Here is a 22,952-nt window from a genome sequence, read left to right as displayed (position 1 = left end):
TAGCTAACAGTATCCAGCATCCAAAGTCCAATAACATGCGCAGCTACAACTTTTGTCCATCTTTTTTTCTATTTGTATTTAACATGAAAAGTAAGAAAAGATATTTAAGAAAAACCGTATATTAAGAGACAAAGACCTACAGGAGGGGTATCCTATATAGAACAATATTCAAATTTGAAGAGGATTTTCAAAAAATCCCCTCTATTCTAAATAAAATAGTTCAAAAATAGAAAAATATCATATAAACTAAGAATTCCTTAGGAAGCTGTCACACAAACAGAGCCAATTCTACCAAAAGAGCAACACTACATGAATTATTAAAGATGGGCATGAAAAAAAATCATAGGGAATTGGACAGAACAAGGCAATGTAGAAAAGAGATCTCACCTACAGAATGTAATATAGAAAGAGAAACCATTCATGGAATACACTATCAAGACACTTTTAAGGAGAGGTAGGATCACAAGAAAAGCCTACGGCAAATGATCCCAGTGAAGCAACAGAATTTGAAGTTTAAGCCTTAAGAGGAATTGATGAATTGAAAACTAGGGAGTAAAAAAAGAAGCACTGAGGGAGAGGATGAAAAGTTAAATAAGATTTGGTACAAGAGTATTGAAGTAGTTATCAGATAGGTCAATAATTATTGTGTCTTGTGTATTGGACAACAGACTTTGTTGTAGTAGAACAAAATTAAAATTTACACAACAAATCCATGCAGGGAACAAAGCAAGCAGGGTTTTTACTTCATGGAGTTTCCCTTCTTATGGGGGGATGCAAGCCATACATTGATGAACAAATAAGGAACAGATAAATAAACACGATTCTTTCACAGATAAGTGCTAATTATGGTAAAGAAAACAACGGGCAGAAAGATTATCTGGAGTATGGCTACTAACAAGCTGCTTCTCACTTTCCATTGTGCTATAATGTTTAGCAAAGCCAACAAAAGTCACAGGAATAAAAAGGAGAGAAGGGTGACAAAAGGGTAATCTTTTGCTTTCTCTCTGCTATACCCCATCCTGTTCTTAGGCCAGTGTCCCCAGAGAAAGAGAGAGACAGTAAATTAGTCTTTAAGGAATGATTAGTAAGACCCATAAGTAAAGGCTGGAAGACTTGGATCATTTACCTGTGCTCAAGAAGAAAAAAAAAAGTGACAATTTTAAATGCAATTAGAGTTCTCATAATAAGGCTTACTAGGTACTTTATATAAGGTGAACACTGTATATAAAAGAACGATAGCCTATACTCACACAGCAAAAGGATTCAAGCCAGAGGAAAATCAGCAAGTACTGTAATTAGTAAGCACCTGTACTGTTTTCAGCACTTTGTTAATACAGCAGAAAATACTGAAAAAAATTGATGGCTCTTTAGAAAACGCTAACTGAGAAAACAAAATCAAACATAAACATACACACACATTAGTGTACAACCAAACACCAGACTCTGTTTTCTGAACAATCCATACTGAAGGATTTCAGAGAAGATCAGATACAAAAAGGAATGTCCTGGTTGGGTATGTGAAAGCAGGAGGAGAAATCAGGAAAGAAGAAATTTGAGGGAGGGAGAAGACAAAGAGATGGGAATGATGTAATGGACAAAAGAACAATAACTTTTTGTCTTCCTTTTTTTTTTTTTTTTGGACTAAGAGAGAATGAGAATACCAATGAAAAGAAAGACAGGAGGATCTTGGCAAAGGGACCCAAGATGGTATGCTGAAGGGATTACATCTGTCCAGATAACCAAAACAAAATGGATCTGGGGATCAAGAAACTGGAGGAATGGAATGTAGAATAGTGTAGTACCAGGAGGGGTTGACTCCGGACCCTAACATTTAGGGGCTCGTCCGGCATCAAAAGACTCTACCTCAGGGGAACAGACGACTCTTGATACCGAGGTTTATTCAGGAACCAAGGTAGGAGGTTTGGCCACCTCCAGTCAGGGAAGGGCTGAAACAGGCCCTCCGCCGGAGAGACTGAAACAGGTCTCTGCCCGGTCCCAATTTGAGAATTCTCACGGGAAGGAAGGAGCTGGTTGCGACCCTGGAGGATCCATTATTGGAAGTCGTGGGAGATGTCCCCAACGAGAAGGTGGCCCAACAACGTCCGCAGTGGACGCCGTTCGGATGGGCCCTGGGTAAGAATCCTGGTGTGATTGGTGTGAATGAGACGGCGCCAGTGGATGTGGTGTGGTTGACCGGCCGGTGGGTGTTGAAAACTCCTGTGCGGTTGTGTATATTTGCTGGCACTGTATTTCTTGTCTTTTCCTGGCTTCTCTTTATGATAATTATGGGACAGGCTCAGGTAACACCTAAGACTCTGCTCCTGAACCACTTTCCTAAAATCCGCGCCAAGGCTCGTAATTATGGCCTGGAAGTGAGGAAAGGTAAGTTTGATACATTCTGCTCTGCAGAATGGCCCACTTTTAATGTAGGCTGCCTCCCCCCCAGGGGACCTTTTCCCTGGACATTATTAGAAAGGTCCGAGATATTATTAATCGGCCTGGCTCGCAGGGCCATCCAGACCACCTTCCCTATATTTTGATGTGGCAGGACTTGATAGACAGTCCACCCTCCTGGCTGAAGCCCTTCAGCCCTGAAAGGCCGGAAGATCCCCCTAAGGTCCTGACCGTTTCTGGGCCCTCCCGCCAACCGGCGGTGCCTACGGCCGGTCTGACACCCCGGGAGAAAACCCAAAGACCCATCCTGCAAGAAGGATCGAACGTATATCCCTCCCTGATAGACTTAGATCTTTAAGAGACTCCCCATCCCTATGCGCCTGTGGCGCTGCTCCAGCCTGAGGCGGCTGCCCCTCCCGGGTCTCCTCACTCGACCGCCTCCCCCGGCTCCCCCTTCCCAGCCCAGGGACCAGTGAGGGGATTGAGGCCTCGTAGACACCGGGAAGAGACCCCGGAGGAGGAGGAACCGTCTTCCTCTACCTCCGCTGGGGCACCGATCCTCCCCGTGCGAGCACAAGGAGGGACTGGTCCTAATGGGGAGCGAGCCTGTCAGTATTAGCCTTTTTCAAGCAGTAATCTGTATAACTGGAAGGCCCAAAACCCCTCTTTTTCTGAGAACCTGAAAGGTCTGACTGATTTGTTTGAGTCTGTCATGCACACTCACTTGGGATGATTGCCAGCAGCTTCTTAAGACCGTATTCACCACAAAGGAGCTTGAGCGGATCCTCACCGAGGCTAGAAAAGATGTCCCCAGTGACAATGGGCGGCCTACAGCCTTGCCAAACCTGATCGACGAGCGCTTTCCCTTGAATAGACCGGATTGGGACTTTGGGGGTGCAGAAGGTAGGGAGCGTCTCAGAGTCTACCGCCAGACTCTTATGGCAGGTCTCCGAGCGGCAGCACGCCGCCCCACCAATTTGGCCAAGGTAAAAGCTGTGATGCAAGGGGAAAATGAAAGCCCGGCCGTGTTTTTAGAACGCCTCTATGAGGCATTTAGACAGTACACCCCGTTGGACCCCCTGGCAGAGGAGAATCAGTCAGCCGTAATTATATCTTTTATGAACCAGGCTTCCCCAGATATTAGAAAGAAATTATAGAAGGAAAGAAAAACTGGGAGAAGAAGGAAGAGAGAAAGTGAGGAGAACCAGGGAGAGGAGTAAACAGCAGATGTAGAGGGCCATAGAGAGAGAGAGAAAAGAAAAAGGAAGAGATTGAGTGAGGGAGAGAGAGAGAGAGAGAGAGAGAGAGAGAGAGAGAGAGAGAGAGAGAGTGAGAGCAAGACAGAGAGCATCAGAGAAGAGAAAACAGGAGACAGCAGAGGGAGATGACAAAGGGTTTACTGGCAGGAGTGCAAGGCATAGCTGGGCTGGCCGGACAAGCCTGACCTCGGGGAACGGGGCCCAGACTGGATAGGGGACAGTGTGCATACTGCAAAGAATATGGACATTGGAAGAGGGAATGTCCCAAGCGACAGGGCCAAACCGGACAGGACGCTCGGGTTCTGCGGGCCAGAATAGATAGTGACTAGGGGGGACAGGACTCGGATGCCCTCCCCGAGTCTTGGGTAACCGTGTATGTGGAGGGGGAGCCGGTGGGATTCATGGTAGACACAGGGGCTCAGTACTCAGTTTTGAATAAACTTACAGAGCCTATATCTCAGAAAACCAGTTTAGTGCAAGGGGCAACTGGGTCCAAGACTTATCGGTAGACCAGTAGGCGCCGGGTGGACTTGGGCTGCCACCAAGTGACCCACTCCTTCCTAGTTATTCCTGAGTGCCCCGCCCCCTTGTTGGGGTGCGACCTCCTGACTAAGGTCAGGGCTCAGATCCACTTTGAGCCAGGTGGCATTAAGGTAATGGATGGCCAGGGACAGCCCCTCCCTGTTTTAACCCTATCTCTTGCGGATGAACATTGCTTGTTCACCTCGCAGGACAATCCTATCAACCATCTGCCTACAGAATGGCCTCGGGACATGGATTATTGGCTTAGGAAATACCCTCAGGTGTGGGCAGAGATAGCAGGTGTGGGTCTGGCGCCCGCCGAGCACCAGTGATGGTCGAAGTCAAAGCCTCGGCCCAGCCTATTCGGGTCCGCCAGTACCCCATGTCCTCCGAGGCGCGGAAGGGGATTACCCCACATATTAACCGCCTACTGGAAGCTGGGATACTGAAACCCTGCCACTCTGCCTGGAACACCCCGCTTCTCCCCGTTAAAAAAACCGGGGGGGGGGGGGAGGGAATATTATAGGCCAGTCCAAGATTTGAGGGAAGTGAATAAGAGGGTCAAAGACATCCACCCCACGGTCCCCAACCCTTATACCCTGATAAGTCTTTTGCCCCCTTCACATGTTTGGTATACCACCTTAGACCTAAAGGATGCATTTTTTTAGCATAGCCCTGGCACCCAGCAGCCAACATATTTTTGCCTTTGAATGGCATGATGGCAGTACGGGAACCCCCGGGCAGTTGACCTGGACTAGACTGCCACAAGGCTTCAAAAACTCTCCTACTCTGTTTAATGAAGCCCTGAATCAGGACTTGGACTCGTTCCGCCAGAGCCATAATTCAGTTACACTCCTGCAGTATGTAGATGATTTGCTTCTGGCGGCCCCCTCTGAATTCGAATACTGACGGGCCACTGGAGACCTTCTCCAGGAGCTAGGGCAATTAGGCTATCGGGACAGTGCAAAGAAGGCACAAATATGCAGGCAAACAGTCACCTTCCTGGGATATAAACTAAAAGGAGGAACCAGGTGGCTGACAGAAGCCATAAAAGAAACTATTCTCAGACTTCCAGTTCCGACCTCTGCCCAAGAGGTCCGTAAGTTTTTAGGGACAACAGGCTACTGCCGGCTGTGGATTCTGGGGTATGCTGAGATAGCAAAGCCCCTGTATAAGGCAACTAAGGATAAGGCCCCCTGGGCCTAGGGGCCAGACCAACAGAAGGCCTCTGACGAACTTAAGGCCGCTCTTTTGAGAACCCCAGCCTTGGCATTACCGGACCCCCTGAAGCCCTTCACTCTCTTTGTTAATGAAAGGAGGGGAATAGCGAAAGGGGTGCTGATACAGCGCCTGGGGCCATAGAAACGTCCGGTTGCCTATTTCTCCAAGAGGCTAGATCCAGTTGCAGCAGGGTGGCCCCCGTGCGTAAGAATCATCGCGGCAGTAGCCCTGATGGTGAAGGATTCAGATAAGCTCACCTTTGGGCAACATTTGAAGGTGGTGACCCCCCATGCGATCGAGGGGGTCCTGAAGTATCCCCCCGGTAGGTGGATGACTAATGCCCGCCTAACCCATTACCAAGGACTTCTGCTAGATGCACCCCGGATCATCTTCGCTGAACCTACCACTCTGAATCCTGCCACCTTGCTGCTGACCCCAGATTTGAAAGCCCCCCTGCATGATTGCCAGGAGATCATAGCCGAAGTCACCCAGGTGCGTCCCGACCTCCAGGACGCCGCCCTTCCTAACAGTGAGTTGGTATGGTACACTGATGGAAGCAGCTTCATTATGGACGGGGCGTGGAGGGTGGGTGCGGCGGTGGTAGACCAGAGCGGGAACATCATTTGGAGTGCCCCGCTTCCCCCTGGGACCTCAGCCCAGAAGGCTGAGCTGATCGCGCTGGCGGAAGCACTAGAACGGGCCAAGGGGAGAGGAGTAACTGTCTATACGGATAGCCGCTACGCTTTCAGCACTGTCCATGTGCATGGCGCCATCTACCGGGAGAGAGGCTTTGTTACAGCGGAAGGAAGGGAACTGCGAGATCTCCCGGAGGTGCAGAGACTACTGGCAGCCGTACAGAAGCCCCGGGCAGTTGCAATTGTCCACGTCCCTAGACACCAGTCTGCCCGGACCCCGGAGGCTGAAGGAAACTAGGAAACTGGTGGGCAGATGAAGCCACCAAGCAAGCAGCAGTAGCTTCATCAGCTTTAACACTCGCCCTGCCCGCACCCGAGCTCCCGCGCCTGCCCCCGCGACCTGACTACACCCCAGAAGACCTGCGGTGGATTCGGAACCACCACTGCCCGGAGCCTAATCAGCATGGGTGGCATCGGGATAAAGAGAGAAGATTGATACTGCCGGCGAAATTAGGACTATTTCTCCTTTCCAACCTGCACCAAGCCACCCACTCAGGAAAGAGGAAGTTACTGACGATTCTCGAGTCCGCTGGCCTCCGGTTCCCCCGACAAACAGCTCAGATCCAGGAGATCGTGGATCAGTGTGTTAGGTGCCAGGCTATAAAACCCAGTAGGAAGGGACCCCTGCATACCCGTACAAGGGTAAGGGGGAGGGCGCCGGGACGTAGCTGGGAGGTGGACTTTACCGAAGTAAAGCCTGGGAGGTATGGGTATAAGTACTTGCTAGTAATGATTGACACATTTTCAGGCTGGGTAGAAGCCTTCCCCACGAAACTGGAGATGGCCCAGGTTGTTACTAAGGCATTGTTGGAGGAAATTATTCCCAGATATGAGATTCCCGAGGTTTTAGGGTCTGATAACGGCCCAGCTTTCATCAGTAAAGTCCTACAGGGACTGGCCCAAGTATTGGGGACCAATTGGAAGTTACATTGTAAATATAATCCTCAGAGCTCAGGGCAGGTAGAGAAAATAAATCGGACCTTAAAGGAGACTTTGTCTAAATTGGCCATCGAGACTGGCGGCGACTCCTACCCTATGCCATCTTCCGGGTTCGGAACTCACCATATGTACATGAATTGACACCCTTTGAAATTCTGTATGGGGATTATTGGTAGCATTATTGTTCATATGCTACCAGATCATAACCCTAATATGGCCCCAAATTATCTAGTCCATCACATGGATTGACACCCTTTGAAATTCTGTATGGGGATTATTGGTAGCATTATTGTTTATATGCTACCAGATCATAACCCTAATATGGCCCCAAATTATCTAGTCCATCTGCGAGCCCTGCAGGAGGTCCAGCGGGAGATATGGCCCCTAGTGCATTCCCTGTATAAACAAAGGACGCACCGAACCTGGAACATGGCATCGTCCCAGGAGATTGGGTATGGGTGAAAAGACACAGGTCCCGGACCCTGGAGGAAAGGTGGCAAGGTCCTTATCTGGTTCTTCTGGTTACCCCCACTGCCTTAAAGGTTGACGGCATCGGGCCTTAGGTCCATCACTCTCACGTGCATTGAGCCAATCCGCTGGAACAGATGCAAGCTGGGGAGTGGACTGTACTGCAACACCCTAAGAAGCCCCTGAAGCTACAGTTCTCCCGACCTAGGAGAAGCGCTAAGCCCCCTGCCACCCTCAACTGTAAGATAGCTGCTGCTTGCCCTGACTCTGCTCAACATCTGGAGAAGGAGCCACACGGAGACCAATGCCCATCAGCCTTATAAGCAGACATGGACCTTAATGGACGGGCAGACTCAAACAACTCTATATAGCACTACAAGTACTGCCCCACTTAATACGTGGTAGCCGGACTTGGTTTTTGACCTTTGTAATATCTTTGGCGCCACACGTAGACACCAGCAGGACTACTCTGTCATGTCCAAGCGGGCCGTAATCGACACCCGCCAAGGGTATAGGGCGCAAGGGTTTTGGGCGTGCCTGGGGAACTAGAGAAACTCTTGGACAACATGTGGGGGCCCAGACAGGTATTATTGTAGCAGTTGGAGTTGTGTTACTTCCAATAATGGGCCCCGACGGTGGGACGTTGGAAACAGGGATCTAGTCAAGTTCTCCTTTAGGGACTCCAACAATCGAGTACCCGAGACACGTGTCCAATTCAACCAAGAATTGGCACAAAAAGAAAGCAGTTGGATCTCGGGATTAACTTGGGGCTTCCAGTTAGATCAGGGCCGAACAGCATGGATAGGTCCTCTGGGCTCACCACCCTGATTTCCACCCTAATTGGCCCGGTTGTCTTGCTTATGCTTATTTTAACTTTTGGCCCCTACATTTTAAATACGCTTACTAATTTTATAAAAAATCGTGTAAATGCTGTCCAGCTCATAGTCCTACGACATCAGTATAAGAAATTGCCTGCCTCTGCAGGCCTCTACGGTCAGTCTACATATAAACATGATTCCTCATTATGAACAACACAAGGAGGGGAATGTAGAATAGTGTAGCACCAGAACTGCCTCCTCAAGGGTCAAGAAGCCCTTTTCTGAACAGCCCCCAGACCAAAATAACCTAGTCATTAATCATAAACACCACGTATTGCAAGGTCAGGAAGCTCTGTTGAGAAAAGGCTTATCTTGCAGCAAAAATGTAAGCAAGGACACAGGACCAAAAGTCTTGTAAATATCTTGCCTGCATGAAAATTACTGAGAGCCTTAAAATGTTATGCTATAAAAACCCCTAGCTTTGTGTGTTTGGGGTCCTTGTTGAAACCCGCTGCGTCAGGCAGATACTCGGACCCCAGCTAGCTGGAAATAAACCTCGCTGTGTGACTTGCATTATCGTGTGACTTCTGTTCGCTTGAGGAGGGGTTGACTCCGGACCCTAACATGGAATACATGATTATTAGAGTTCCGATAAATGGGTATGAAAGAAAATTCTGGAGGCTGAGGATTTTGATTGGTAGTGCGGAGGTAGAGGGCAGAGGATGAGAACACAGCCAGTCTAGATCTCCCAAACCTTCTCCCGCTGAGACCCGATTGCTAAGCTCCTGCTTCTCCACAGGTGCTCTAAGTGATCAGAATAAATGAGTAGCTGCTACAATCAGCAGGGAAAAGGGATGACCAAAAGGAAATGCAAGGTACGCATCCTGGACCCCCTCTTTTAAATCCAAGTATCAGAAGGAGTTGATTCATTTAAAAGTGATATTCTTCACAAGAATGCAAATTATCTTATTGTGACATGAAGTTTCTCCTTGTGGTCTAGGTGACATCTCCAGAGGTCATGCATTACCCGAAAGTGGTTAGTTCATATCTACCGCACTCATTTTGTTCTCCTAAACGAGCCAATTATTGAATTCTAAGAAACACTTCTTTACAAAGGAAACTATGGAAATGACCCTAATACTTGATATTACGAATATCTGGAATAAAACCCTGACTATTATTTTATTAATTTTAGGGTCTACAGCCACCATTTGAATAAAAAGGAGAAGAAACGGTACAAGGCTGCATGGAGACAGTATTTATGTGTTGGTCAGTCACACCATATCACAAAGAAAGAGGAGAAATTATGCATCAGCTAGAGTTAAAATGTATCAGCTTGAATTTTAGGGAGATTCAAATATTTCTCCATTAAATATAGTAAGGACTGTCTACCTGCTGTTTGTTTTACTACTGCCATAATACTCTCACTTCCTAAGCTCAGAAATCTATCACTTAAGATAATTTGCAGGCATAGTGAGTGGTGGGGACTTTCTGTCAGTAGAAAGGTCAAATAATTTTTCCACAATGCACTGCAATTTTTAAGCCTTACAATTTTACCATGGGTGACCCATGGGAAAGCCTATTATACCATTACACACAAAAATTACATTGTAAGTTAATGAAATGTGGGCAGTAAGACTTGTGTGCTGTCCCCCACTGCTTCTTCTGAAATACATCATCTTGGTGGGTTTCATTTTTGTATTTTAATTTTTTTCTGAGTAAATGTAAAAATGTATCCATTGTAAAAGCACGAACCCTAACCTCATAATGAGGCATTCTTTAACAGAATGGACTTCTAGACATAAATGCAAGGCTCTTCTAAGGACGATAGCATGCAAAAAGATTTAGAGTAAAGCAAAGAAAGTAAGAAAAAAAGTCGACTAACCTAACCCACCTGAGCTCGGCTCACAGGGGTCAATGTCCTCGTCATCGCTGGGACACTCTGCTGAGGCCACTAGGATGTCATCTGTGGTCTGTAAAAGAATCACATTCAGTATATTACTTTAAAGGGATCTAACAGAGTTTCTCATCTTTGTCTCATTGACAAGCGTAAGACTGTTAGTGTTGTGTTTGTGTTGACAGGTTGAGAAACCAAATTCACTATTTCCCTTCCCAAGAACACAGAGTTTACATTTTTTCAACTTTGTCTAGATCTGTCATGGGAGTATTTGCTTATTTGTGAAAACTTGGTTATAGCTTATTTTATAGGAGAACATGGAAATGGTGGTCATCAGCTTGTAGAGATCCATCCATTTAACTGCACAGAGAAGCTGTACACAGTGTCACACAGGTTTGACACAACCTGGCAGAAACAGATGATTTGAAATTTATTACAGCCCTGGAGTGCTACAATGTATACATCAGTAGGTTTCACTGCAGTACTTGTGCTTGGCTTCCTAAAAGCAGGTTAGATATAACCTTTTACATTCACGACCAGGTAGAGTTTGATGAATCTGTGATATAATTTGTCGTTATTAAGAAACACAGATTAAGTAGAGAATAGCTTCCACTGCTGCAAAAAAAGGAAGCAAATGGAGTCCATTTACGGTATTTTAAAAATTTGTAGTGAGCTTTCACACTCAGATCTCATTTTTGCAACAGTTAGGAAGTATGTATCCTGTCAGCATTGTTCGTTTCATCATTAAGGTTTCATTATAACAGAAAAGCATATTTGAGAGGGATGGTATTTTACAGTAAATAGGAAAGAGGTGACAGTTTTCTCTGTGACATTCTAGTTGCTTCATTGCACTTTCAGCCAAAAAAGATAACCATCACTGTAATAAAAACCAGAATGTGTAAATCCTAGCAGTTAGTCACATAATCAACACATTTACAAGCACCAAAGGTTATTCTTTACTGCCACTTACAAGCAGCAGTGAGTTTAGCATAGTTACTGCATGGAAACTGTGAAGGTTTGCTTCACATTTGGCTGACGCTAAGGTAACACAGAGAGAATTCAAGGTACAAGAAGGAAAATATCTCATTACATCTGCTAAGGATTAAGGAGATTATAATTGTTTAGACAATACTCAGAACCACAACATTGAAGAAATCCTTTTTTAAAATTGGAATTAAAATAATACTGTTTGTAAGTAACTATGTATGATGATGCATGTTAACTAGATTTATTGAAGTGATCATTTTGCAACGTGTGTGTGTGTATGTGTGTGTGTGTGTGTGTGTGTACCTGGGGTACCAAAAAAATGTATACAGATGACTTGTATTTATCTTTTGTTATTGGTATATATTGAGTATTACAATTTTAATAGTTTTTTCTTTTCTTAAAATGTGTATACATTTTTGACACCCTCTGTATACACACACACACACAGACACACACACACACACACAATCATTATGTTGTACACCTGAAACTAATTTGTTATACATCAATTAAACCTTAATAAAAATTAAAAAAATATAGGCTCTACCTTAAAGAAAAAGCAGAAATATGATGGGGCTTGCTTTCATTAAGGGAGTACCAAACACAACCAGAGATTAAAGTATAAATAAAATAAATGTTAAGAAAATTGTGTCATTTTGAAGACAAGGGATGATGTATTTTTGTGATAAAAATCTTTCAAGGGCAGGGTTTTTAATTCCTTAAGAATAAAGAATTGTTTCAGAGGCTAATGCTTCACAATATAATTTTAAACAAACACAAGAATTTAAATAGAACTTTGAGATGATTTCACATTATTTTGCTCTTAATTCCTCTGAGATAATTAGGCAATTGGATTCATTATTTTGGTGCTGTTATTTTAAAAGACGAAGTTCAAAAGTACCAGTTTTCTTGGAATTATAACTGTTTGGTCAGTGATAACTACCAGCAATTGTTATGATAGTCACGCAGGTATCTTTCATTAAACGGAGCGTCAGAAGACAAAAACCTATCCTCCTTTTGGCACAAGCACAATCAGATAACGTCCAACATGACTTGATAATAACAAGTTATTGGATTATGAGGTTCTACAGGCCAATTGTTCCGTTTCGCCCCAGAGCGGATCATCTGCTTTCTTTTAGAGCCAACTTCTAGGGGAAAGCTACTTTCTTCTCAATCACACTGCATACTACTTAAAAAATTAATTTCAAGGTTTCAAGAGAATTCCCCTTTTCCTTGAGGAATTTTAACTATATTGGAACCAGTATATGGTTGTTGTTGATAGGAGAAGGGAGAGGATGTGAATAAATTCTTCAATTCACTCCTTCTTGTCCCAGCAGTGATGTTGCCCCCTTTCCCCTCCTCAACCTGGGGGGACAGTTGGCAATGTCTGGAGACATTATAGGTTGACACAATTGAGCTGAGGATGGCTGGAGGGGGAGGGGTGTGCCAGCTTCTATTGGCATTTAATGGGTTGAGACCAGGGATGATGCCAAACATCTTAAAATGCACAGCATAGCCCTGCTACAACAAAGATAATCTGAACCGAAACGCCAGTAGTGCAGAAGTTGAGAAACCCTGCTTTAGACGTTTAAAAACCATTCTGTGCTTTATTTTTCTCATCTGAAAAACTGGAGCGCATAATAGTACCTATTGTTGTAAATTAAATTAGTACCCACAAAATACCTAGAATAGGGTTACATTGTAAATGCTTGTAAAAGTTGCAATATTATCAACATTATTGTTATTATTTCATGAATGTAGCACCAATTTCATCTTTTTTGCACATTTATAAATAATACAATTTTAGATATTAGATCAGAAGTTGTACATGTGAATTATTCTCTACTTAAGATCTTCTGTTAGCATTTATATCAAAATAAAGTGGCTATATTGGTACTTTGTTGAATTAAGCTTCCATCTTTTACTGCCTAGTTTCAAATTCTGAGTTAGAATTCAAACATCAAGTACACATAATAAAGGCTGGTTCTTAAAAGAAATTCATGGACTAAAAAATGTGTGACTCAGTGTATAATGTTTCATGCAGACTAAATTATTTAGGCCATACTAGTTAAATTTTGTTTTAAAAGTTGATCTATTTTCCATCTTCAACAGCCTTTTGGAACAATTCCACAGCAAACAGAAAGCGTTAGAATGTTCTCAGTGTTATCTTTCACAAAACACAGTACCTATAATAACCAAACATGTCATGCATTACTTTGCACCTCCTAGAGCCCTTTCCAGTAGAAAAACATTGAACAAATATGACCTTATCGTAAAACTATGATTTATTTTTTAACATATGTTTCCTGGTATAATGAATATACATTTTTGTTTTTCATATTTTTCCATCAGAAATTAAAAACCAGTAATAGTCTTGTGAATAAAATATCTCAAATCAATAGATGCGTTGGCACAAATCATCACTATAAAATATCAGGAAGTGGCTCAAGTGTAGGGAAAAAGATTAAATTTCATTTTGGAGGCTGAATTAAACAAACAATTTTCTAGCCAAAGCTGTGCAATTTAAATTTAATTCACTGTGTTTGGAACTGTCTCTCTATGACATGCTGTTGAGAGAGTTGTTGAAAGAAACTCAAATATGTCACAGTAATCAATTCTATTCTGCAGTATACTTTTCCCTGATGCTGATAATCTCTCTCTCTCTCTTTTTTTTTTTTTTTTTTTTTTTTTCAGGGAAGAGACTACCTGGTAAAAGAAACAGAATAGTGGTCAAGCAAAGGCATTAGCTTTACATAACCATCCATTTAGATAAGTGTCCCTAGCTGGACATTTAACCACTCAGAGGTCAAAATGCCATGCTGGCCTTCCCTAATTAAGAGTGGTCTATACATTCACATGGCAAGCATCTGTTCCTGCTCAAAATGTCTGCTATAAATTCTGAAGACTCTTTACCTTTAGGGGAAAAAAAAAGGACATGAACAGAATTCAGGAAATAAAAACACTGAGCCTTAATCCATCACGTTCAATGGATAAATATCAACATGCTATAGGGTAGGAAAATGTAATCCAGATGGGGGAGAAAGCATATTCTTAATGTACAGTAAGAAGTCCGACCAACCAGATGGGTACTAGATGTATCAGGACTATCACTTCATAAGGTATAAAAACGTCTAATCATTATGTTGTATACCTGACACTAATATAATATTGTATGTCAACTGTAATTAAAAAAACCCCAAAAACTTAGCCCTATTTATTTAATATCCAGGATTATTAGGGAGGGCCCATTTAGTGGGTTAGAAAGTACAGAGACACTGATGTTTTTGTTTTCTTTTCTTACTTGCAGGGAGTCTTCCCCTCTCCCACCTTTAATAGTGGAATTTGCTGCACATTCTCTTGCTGTCACTTTTGAAAATACACAATTGCATAGCAGTGTGGAGAAAAGATATGATGAGAAGATACATAAACTTAGTCTGAAATATATCTCTGATAAGAAAAGCATTCCTAGACTTTATTCCTCATGATAGAAAGCTTTGATGAAGAGCGATACATTCCAATAAAAACACCAAGAAAACTCTACTAGGACAAGCCTGCTGTGTGAGGAAAAGAGCAAAAGGATGCCCATTGTGAATGTGATGCCCCTAAGAAATCCTTGATTTACTCTAAAATTTCGATTGAAACTTTGTTTCTAAATAGCAGTAGTGTGTCTGGCTATATATCTAAAGACAAAGCGAAAAAAAAGTTTGTCTCAAGCAATGGTGCTCACTTGTATAATATTTAGCCCAATCTTATACTGCTGTGAAGGACATTTAGATTGAATTGATCGCGACAACTGATGGACAGAGTATGAGGCAAGCTGAGATATGGTATGTTTGGCTAATTGATGGACGCTTGTTCTTGCTGATACTTTTGTCTATATAAAGCTGCTCTGGAAGAGAGAGAGCATTTATATCCGGCTTTCAGGATTGAATCTAATAGCGTAATAGTCCCTCCAGAAAAATTTATTGCTAGGTATCTTTCCTGGGGGAAGAAGCGTGGAGAAGATGCTAGGATTCAGAATTAGTGTTACGAATCCCCCAAACAAGGTCTGACCCACTGCACAGATTATCTATTGGGCAAGAAATTTTTAGGAGGTAGGGGAAGTCACAATTTTCACCAAGAGGAAAAACTGAAGAAAAATAACCCAGTTGTAATACACATATACAATTTCCAAACAGTGGGTCAATTTGATCAAATCAAATCAAATTAATATATCAAATTGGTAATTTCAGTTAATCAAGAATCCTATTAAAGGTGTAAAGGAATTTAGTGGCTCTGCATAGACTCTATGGTAGTTTTTATTATCTCAATCAAGCTTGTGGTTCTTATTTGTCAATTGCTTCTCTGAGTAGTAGATGCCACATAAATGACTCACTAATCTGATAAAACTAAAAATAAGCTGAGATTCAATACATGAAGGATGAATTTTAGCTCCAGTACATGGATCACAAAGAAAACGAGGATCAATTAGTCATCAACACATATGCAACACCTCATCTATGCATAGCATTTTCTGATGGCCATTAAAATATGGTAACTACCTAGCAAGGTGTAAATTGTGGTTCCTACCTCCAAATAACTTATTGTGCCCATTCTATTCTAAAGCACAGGCACACATTGCTCATTAATACAAATATAACAACAATCAAATAGCTTATTTTTCTTGAAATATAACAGTGCTCCCATATCTATTACTTCATTAAATATTCACCAACATGCTTATTCAGAATGCAGGTGGAGGTGCTATTATCCTGAGTGTTACAGTTAAGTACTTGCTCAAAAACACAAAAAACAAAAACATATTTGTACACTCATTTACCCTATTAGAAGGTTTGAACATTGGCATTCATGAATATGTAGGGCAAAGCTTAAATATCTGTGAAAATAGCCAACTTTCACATTTCTTTAATTTTTTTTTTCTTTTTTAACCAACTGATGCCTTAGGTTATTACAAGTGACCACAAATCAGCTGTCTGCTTGGGAAAAAAGACAGACTTGAAAGTTGTTCAATTTTCTTCAAAACGTTCTTGGCTGCTTAAAATGTATGCAATGGTTCCAGAGCAGTGAAAGTGGGTTGGATAGAAAAATTCCACCATGGTAAAGAGATCACAATATGTTACTTGTTCTAACGTACACTTTGATATGCATTCGATACTGGTCATCCTAACAGGCAAAACTCAAAGGGAAAAGGCCAGGGTTGTGGAAATAGTGCCACAGAAAAATGAATTCAAAAGAAATTATGGAAGAAAGAAAACAACCGGATTCCTGATTAATAAAAAAAAAAAAGACATATTTTGCAAAGTTATGTAAAATAGTAAACCTGCAAAGTGGAAACTTGATGTCAGGAAAGTTAAATTTATGTTTTCAAAAAGATAGTATGTCTCGTACTATTTCTTTAAGCTAATGACGATCTCTATGCTCATACTGCATTTCCATTTTTAGCTAAAGCAATGTAGGAGAGCTGGCCAAAAGAGAAAATAAACGTGGAATTTAAATTTTTAGTCAGCCATTGGAATAATCTATCCTCCTGGATTCTCCTTAATTAGAATTTGGGGGTTTAAGCCCTCCAAACACTGCTGGTAGTGGAAAGGAGGTGCTCAAAAGGAAACTAGAATATGTATGGGATCGAATGTGTTCCCTCTCTATTTGTTTTGCTTTTGGACAAAGCACTTCGTGAAATAGGTTTAGACATTTCCAAATTAAGTAAACACTGACAGGTGTTTACAATGCAAATTTAGGTTTCTAGCTGTGTCAATATGAATATCGAGTCCAACTATTGTGACTGAAAGGACTAATTAGTCACACAGGTTGAACTGAAAATCCTTACTCGTTATGAGGCCAAAGCAGATTTTATAATTGTAAAATACCAATGATGGATAGTTTAACTAACATGCCTCCAAGATTCAAGCTTTCATTGTTGGCATCTAACACGGAAGGAAATGGAATCAAATTTAGTCACACAGTCATATCTCTTTTTGTACTGGGCCAGACCTTCCTTAGAGAGCATTAGTCTCAGCTCTTCATTATACATATCAGGAAACTGAAGCTAGAAAATTAAGTGTTTCTGTTTGATCACAATTATACTGCTAATTAATGACAAAGGTATGAAATTATCCCCACCCCCAATAGACTGTGATTGTCTCTTATTCGCTTGTCTCTTATTCCGGCTAACTTCTATCCATCCATCATTCTTCATCCATCCATCCATCCACCCATCTACCCATCCATCCTTCCAAAACCATCTTGTTGTTTAAAGGATTTGATGTGGTTTATAAAGATACATGATGAAATAAGTTTAAAATAAGCTTAAAAAGTGGCAAAAGGAGAGTTTTGGATTTTAGAAAACTGACCACTAAAATTGTCACGAACAAAACACATCCAAGGAGGCACACGAACACAGGTATTGCATCACTGGATAGGGCAGCACATTAAGTGACACTAAAAAGGGAAGGAAATAAATGATAGAGTTCAAATTTTTTAAATCCAGTTACAAAAATTCGAATACTGATTTAACTGTAGTTATTTTGAAATGGAGTAAACACAGAAAGTTCCTTATTGACTTGTGGTAATCTTAACTTATTTTTTAAAGATCTTAAACATCTTGTCCCTCATGTCTACACATAAATGCATAATGAAATTCTTGGGGACTATAAGAAAATGTGAATTACTGAATTTTCTCCTGCCTATTTTTCCCCTCGACTTACAACACTGCAAACCATACTGGCTACAAAATTAACTCAATGAACTCTGTCTCTCTTCTCATTAGTCCACTGATGAAAATCCTTCCAACTTCCAAGGTCTCTCTTATTAACTACTGTTTTTCACAACCCAAATGCTAATGAGATATTTATCTTTGTCTCTCATACAAGAATCATTAGGGGTTTGTCAAATTATCTCTTATTACATCTTGGGAATAAATAAATGGAAGTGACCATTCATTAGTAATTCTGGCTGTTTCTCCAAATACATGCATTCATTGAACAGGGCAGTCTCATTAACATGATGGCCGTAGAATTGGAGGTTCAAAATGAAAAGTATAGAAGGAGCCACAGGCAGAGAGTTATCTACATTTCTTTCCTACTGGGTAGTACCATGACCAATGCCTTCTTGATAGAGTTTTCATCTGGGAATATATGGGAACTTCTATTCCACACAGTGCGGAGTATGGAACAACAAGAAATAGGGATGTGGTTGATTGGAAATGATGATGACTTCATTAACAGGAAGCTGATTTTCTGATTTTTATTTTTTGACCCAGGAGTTCAATATATGCAAGACTGTATACTAAGTTCCCCCAATTAAGCCAATATCTGAGCAGCAAATCTATGAGTGTTTCTATCAAACAGTGATGGAGAGTAAATGTTATCTGGCTCAGATGTTGCAATGTTATATCGTTCATACACAAAGAAAATCCAATTTTTGCTCGTTATAGCTAAATTGGAACTCCATGCTTCCATATTTGACTTCTTCATTCCTCATACTGCATACTTTAGTTCATTAATACATATTTGGAATGTTATAGGGGTGAACAACTTCAGTTTAATTTGTAGTATGCTGATCAACAGTGGGAAATATATGCTAGTCCAGAAATCAAGTCTCAGTCTGGATCTCATGAGCAATACGCATCGTCTTGGACCGGTTTCTGTGTTCTCAATAGTACACGTGAATATATATACTATATATATTATCATATACACTATATATGTCAATATTTGTATGTATAATCATTTGTATATGTGAATCATAATAACTTCTCTATCACTCAGTGATGTTATGGGGATCGAATTTGATATGTATGAAAGCACTTGGAAATATGCAAGTTTCCGCAATGCAGTGTTTATGTAAGTTACTATACAACTAACACGACATTATTTTGGTTCCTCACATGGCAGTATAAAGAATGATTCTAGCAAATGCTTAAAGACAGCAGCCAAATATCCACTTCACTGAATAAATTTCATTTTCATGTCCTGAAATCCTCTTGTCCCCTCAGTTGAATAGGATTTGTTATCTCTCACCCCAAATGGCCCCTCACATGAATGCTGCTATTTTGAGGCTGATCCTTGTTATACTAGGATACGATTCATCTTGGCACTGCTAATTTTGGGTGTACGTGTCAAGCTCCCTAGTAACCTACAAGATAGGTGGTGCCAATCCAGGAGATCTGGCCTGGATTCCCAGTTCTCCAGGCCAGATATCCTGGAGAGCTACTGCACAGATGTGGGGATACTGGAGCTCTCTCTAAGCTCTCCTCCTATTCACTTTCCTAGGACTTAGAAAGGTGAGACCTGATTTATTTTATTTCCCCATCCAGAGTTTCCCTCCAATTCATGTCCTATTATATCTAGAGCATCTAAATGAACAGATAAACAGGAAAACCAAATCACTTAGCAAACAGTAGTTATTAAAGGAAAGCGAAAGACAGACAGAAAGAAGAAGAGGGGAAGATGCTGAGGGGAGAAGAGACTGATTGTCTAAGTGTGATCCATGCAGCACAATGCTTCTATTGTAGTGGTTGTATTTGTATATATATTTGTATATATATATATATATGTGTATATATATATCAAAACCTCAAGTCATACACCTTAAATATACAACTTTATTTGTCATTTATATTTCAATAAAGTTGGAAAAAATGTCATTAAACTCTGACTTATCTTCTTTATCTGCAATTTAAATAAAAACATTTTACAAAATAATTATGATTGTGAAAATAGAATTAATAAATCTAAGAGTGAAGGCTTCATCTTGAACTTTACAAATAGAAGAAATGTTACATAAAACACCTGAATTGGTAGAATCATTTCAAATAATCTTATCCTGATGGTAATCCTAAACTCACTACATTTATGCATATGTTTGTCACAATTGCTCATTTATAACAGCTCATTACAGTCTCAAAAAAAAAAAAAAGAGTGAGTAAGTATAGATTATTTTCCAGTAGTATAAATCCTAAGAGTGGGAGATGAGAGTTGTGGCAAAATCACAATTTTTCAAAGATTTTATCTGCCTTCTAAGATCTCTAGAAGTGACAATAAAATTTTATAACTGATTTCTACATTATACCTCATGGCTGGAAATTTATAGTAGAGAAATAGTAAAAAAGTGACATTATCTTTAACTGAGAAGAGAGAATGAATATAAGTTAGAAGGAAGGAAGGGCTAAAAATGTCTCTCAATAAGTTGGTCTGCCTGCCTTTATGAAGCATTTCTGTCCTTTGAGACAGCAATAAGATATAGCCTGCTTTATAAAAAGGACGGAAAAAAAAACACCACAAAACAGGTGACAATCATTCTGAGTTCTTTTTCTATATAATATTCCCCCAACTCTCCCTTTCTTCCCTGAACCTTATTGCAATAGTCTTAAATTGTAAGTACTTTTACTTGATTATAAGGAAACTATACCTTTATAATGTTTTCCTTCAAAATCTAACTACTGGATGAAAGTTTTATCTTCTTCCCGAAATAAAGTACATGAACATAAGGGTTGGCTGAGGCCAGCCATCAAATTCAGACCAAGAAATAAAGTGCAGAACAAAATGCCCTTGTAAAATTTATCTTTTGATTAATTCTTCCATTCATTCACTCATTCATTAATTCATGTATCCATTCACTGTCATTTATTGAATACCTTGGATTAATAAAGAGTTAAGCAGAGAAGGAACAGAATAGAAAACCAGACTTCCCTGCCTTCAGCAGCACGGAGAGTTCAGCTGTGAAACAAATGAAACAAGTGGGTGTCTAGGAGCAGAAAATTTCTCTTTGTCCACTAAGCATGGAAGGAGCATGAGTTTATGAGCGATAGATTGGGCTGACATCCCAGCTCTGCCACTGATTAGTTCTGTGACTTTGGGCAAGTTTACCAAGTTCTCTAGGTTTCTTCATATGTACAAAAGAAGTTATTTACATCTCTTTTACAGGATTACATTCTGTAGGAGTAGAGAGGCTCACAGTCTAGCACAGTGGCTGGCACTTAGCAGATGTTATTGAGAGTGTTTATTACGTAGCCACAGCTGGCTCTGTACACATTCTCACTTTGCTCTCCCCACAATGTGAACAGCAACATTTATTCCTAGCACTGTACACCTGAGATCTTTACACACAGACATTCTCTTCACAAAGAAACTGCAGTTTCCTGACTTCATTTCACACTTCCATGTTTGAACATCTTATAAATAGAGCAAATTATATATTTGATATGAGAGCACTTTTTAAAACACCTCAAAACAACCTCATAATATTGTCAGTATACGGCAGAGCCAAGGAGAACTGTTCTCCTTAGCTGCATGGCGTAACCAAGCACTCATCAATTCCTATTTGTTTCTGAATTTGGAGGCTCTTTGAGTTATCTGCTCCAGTTCCCTTACAGTAAAGAGAAGGAAGCCCTAAGCTGGCCTGTGCAGAATAAAATCATTGCACTGCTCGGTGTCTGACTGATTCTGGCCCACTGACTCTCCATCCAGTTGGTATCCCATTTCTTCCATTGCTCCCAGTTTCATGTTTGGGTATCACAACACAGTAGTATCTCAGATGCCAAGATAAAAACAGCAGCAGGATTAATTTGTTCCATTTCCCAAGTTTCTCAAACATGATTTGTCTTTTTCAATTCTGCCCGAAGTTTCATTGAAAATTTTAGGGAAGGCATTTAAGAAATAGCAGGGAATGCCATCCGCTGTCATCAACTGGAGTTGCCAGACCATAGAGCACTCAGCAGTCCATGCAAAGCCCACTCAGGACCAACTGAAGAACACACGTGTACATGTGGGGGAGAATGTGGCTACTTGTCTTCTCTGGAGGACTAAGCTTTATCAGAGTTCCTGCCTTTGTGTGTACATTTCATTAGAAGATGGCATCTGTGCCAGAACTCTTCCCACAGGTATCTGGGTGTTTTATTTCAGTTATGTGATTGTCTAATGACTCTTTTAACCACTACTTACATTAAAATAGTGTTTTTGTCCCCTCCACCCCCGGATTAAGATAATTGTGATAAGTGAAGGTTAAATGTAAAACACTGAGATTGCTAAGGGATTAACCATGCCCTCCTCGCTCCAGACTTGCATTTACAGTCAGTTACTTCCACTCAATTCTGACCTCTTTCCCGAAAGTTGCTTATGCCCCTCCCACCTTGATGTGCCCTTTTCCTTCCCCTTACACCGCTGGGATCCCTCCCTCTTCTCTTCATTCTGGGATGCCTTCTGATTAAGAACAAGAAATAAGCCTTCTGTTCACACACACACACACAAAAGGTCATTTGTAATCATGAGAACTTTTGAAATCATGTTTCACCTTTTAAATGGAAGACAAACATTGCTTAATGGTTTGGAATCACTGTTAAGAGTATCAATACCAAAGAGATTGTGTCACTGCCCCTCTCCACAGGTCCCCCAAATGCTTTCCCTTTTTTTCTCAATCGCTGCTCTTACTGAGTTTCCTCTTTTGTCTACCACTGTCAGGTTTTATAGACACCCTTTGAAACCCATTTCAAATTGGTTCCTTCAGCTGTGTTTTGAGCTGGAAATCTAGATAATCAAGGTTCTTTACCTATCTGGAGAAATCACAGATTGGATATAAGAAAAACAGGGTGAGAGAGACTCTCAAATAAGAAAGCCCGTGTACTTTGGAATACTCAGTCAAGGAAGGCTCAGGCTGAAAATACACAAGACCTGTTACTTTCCTCAAAATGCAAAGTTCCTTGTGAAGGCAGTGCACTTACCCGTAAGTGACCCATCCAATAATATTTTTGCTATGA

The 22,952-nt window shown here is 41.1% G+C and overlaps 1 protein-coding gene across 18 annotated transcripts in view; it reads right to left on the bottom strand.

Moving 5' to 3' along the window:
- The window catches only part of NRXN1 (neurexin 1), a 1,108,907-nt gene that overhangs the window by 22,620 nt on the left and 1,063,335 nt on the right, over positions 1-22,952 (bottom strand). For 10 of the 18 annotated variants that reach the window (XM_081069306.1, XM_081069310.1, XM_081069291.1 and 7 more), the window contains one exon: positions 10,202-10,289. In XM_081069306.1, coding sequence (XP_080925432.1) covers positions 10,202-10,289 — 88 coding nt within the window. The remainder of the gene's footprint in view (positions 1-10,201; positions 10,290-22,952) is intronic. The other 8 variants (XM_081069308.1, XM_081069311.1, XM_081069305.1 and 5 more) reach the window with 1 other exon arrangement.

The sequence above is a fragment of the Rhinolophus hipposideros genome (assembly GCF_964194185.1).
Source record: "Rhinolophus hipposideros genome assembly, chromosome: 12".
Lineage (NCBI taxonomy): Eukaryota > Metazoa > Chordata > Mammalia > Chiroptera > Rhinolophidae > Rhinolophus > Rhinolophus hipposideros.
This window is presented reverse-complemented; position numbering and strand designations above follow the sequence as displayed.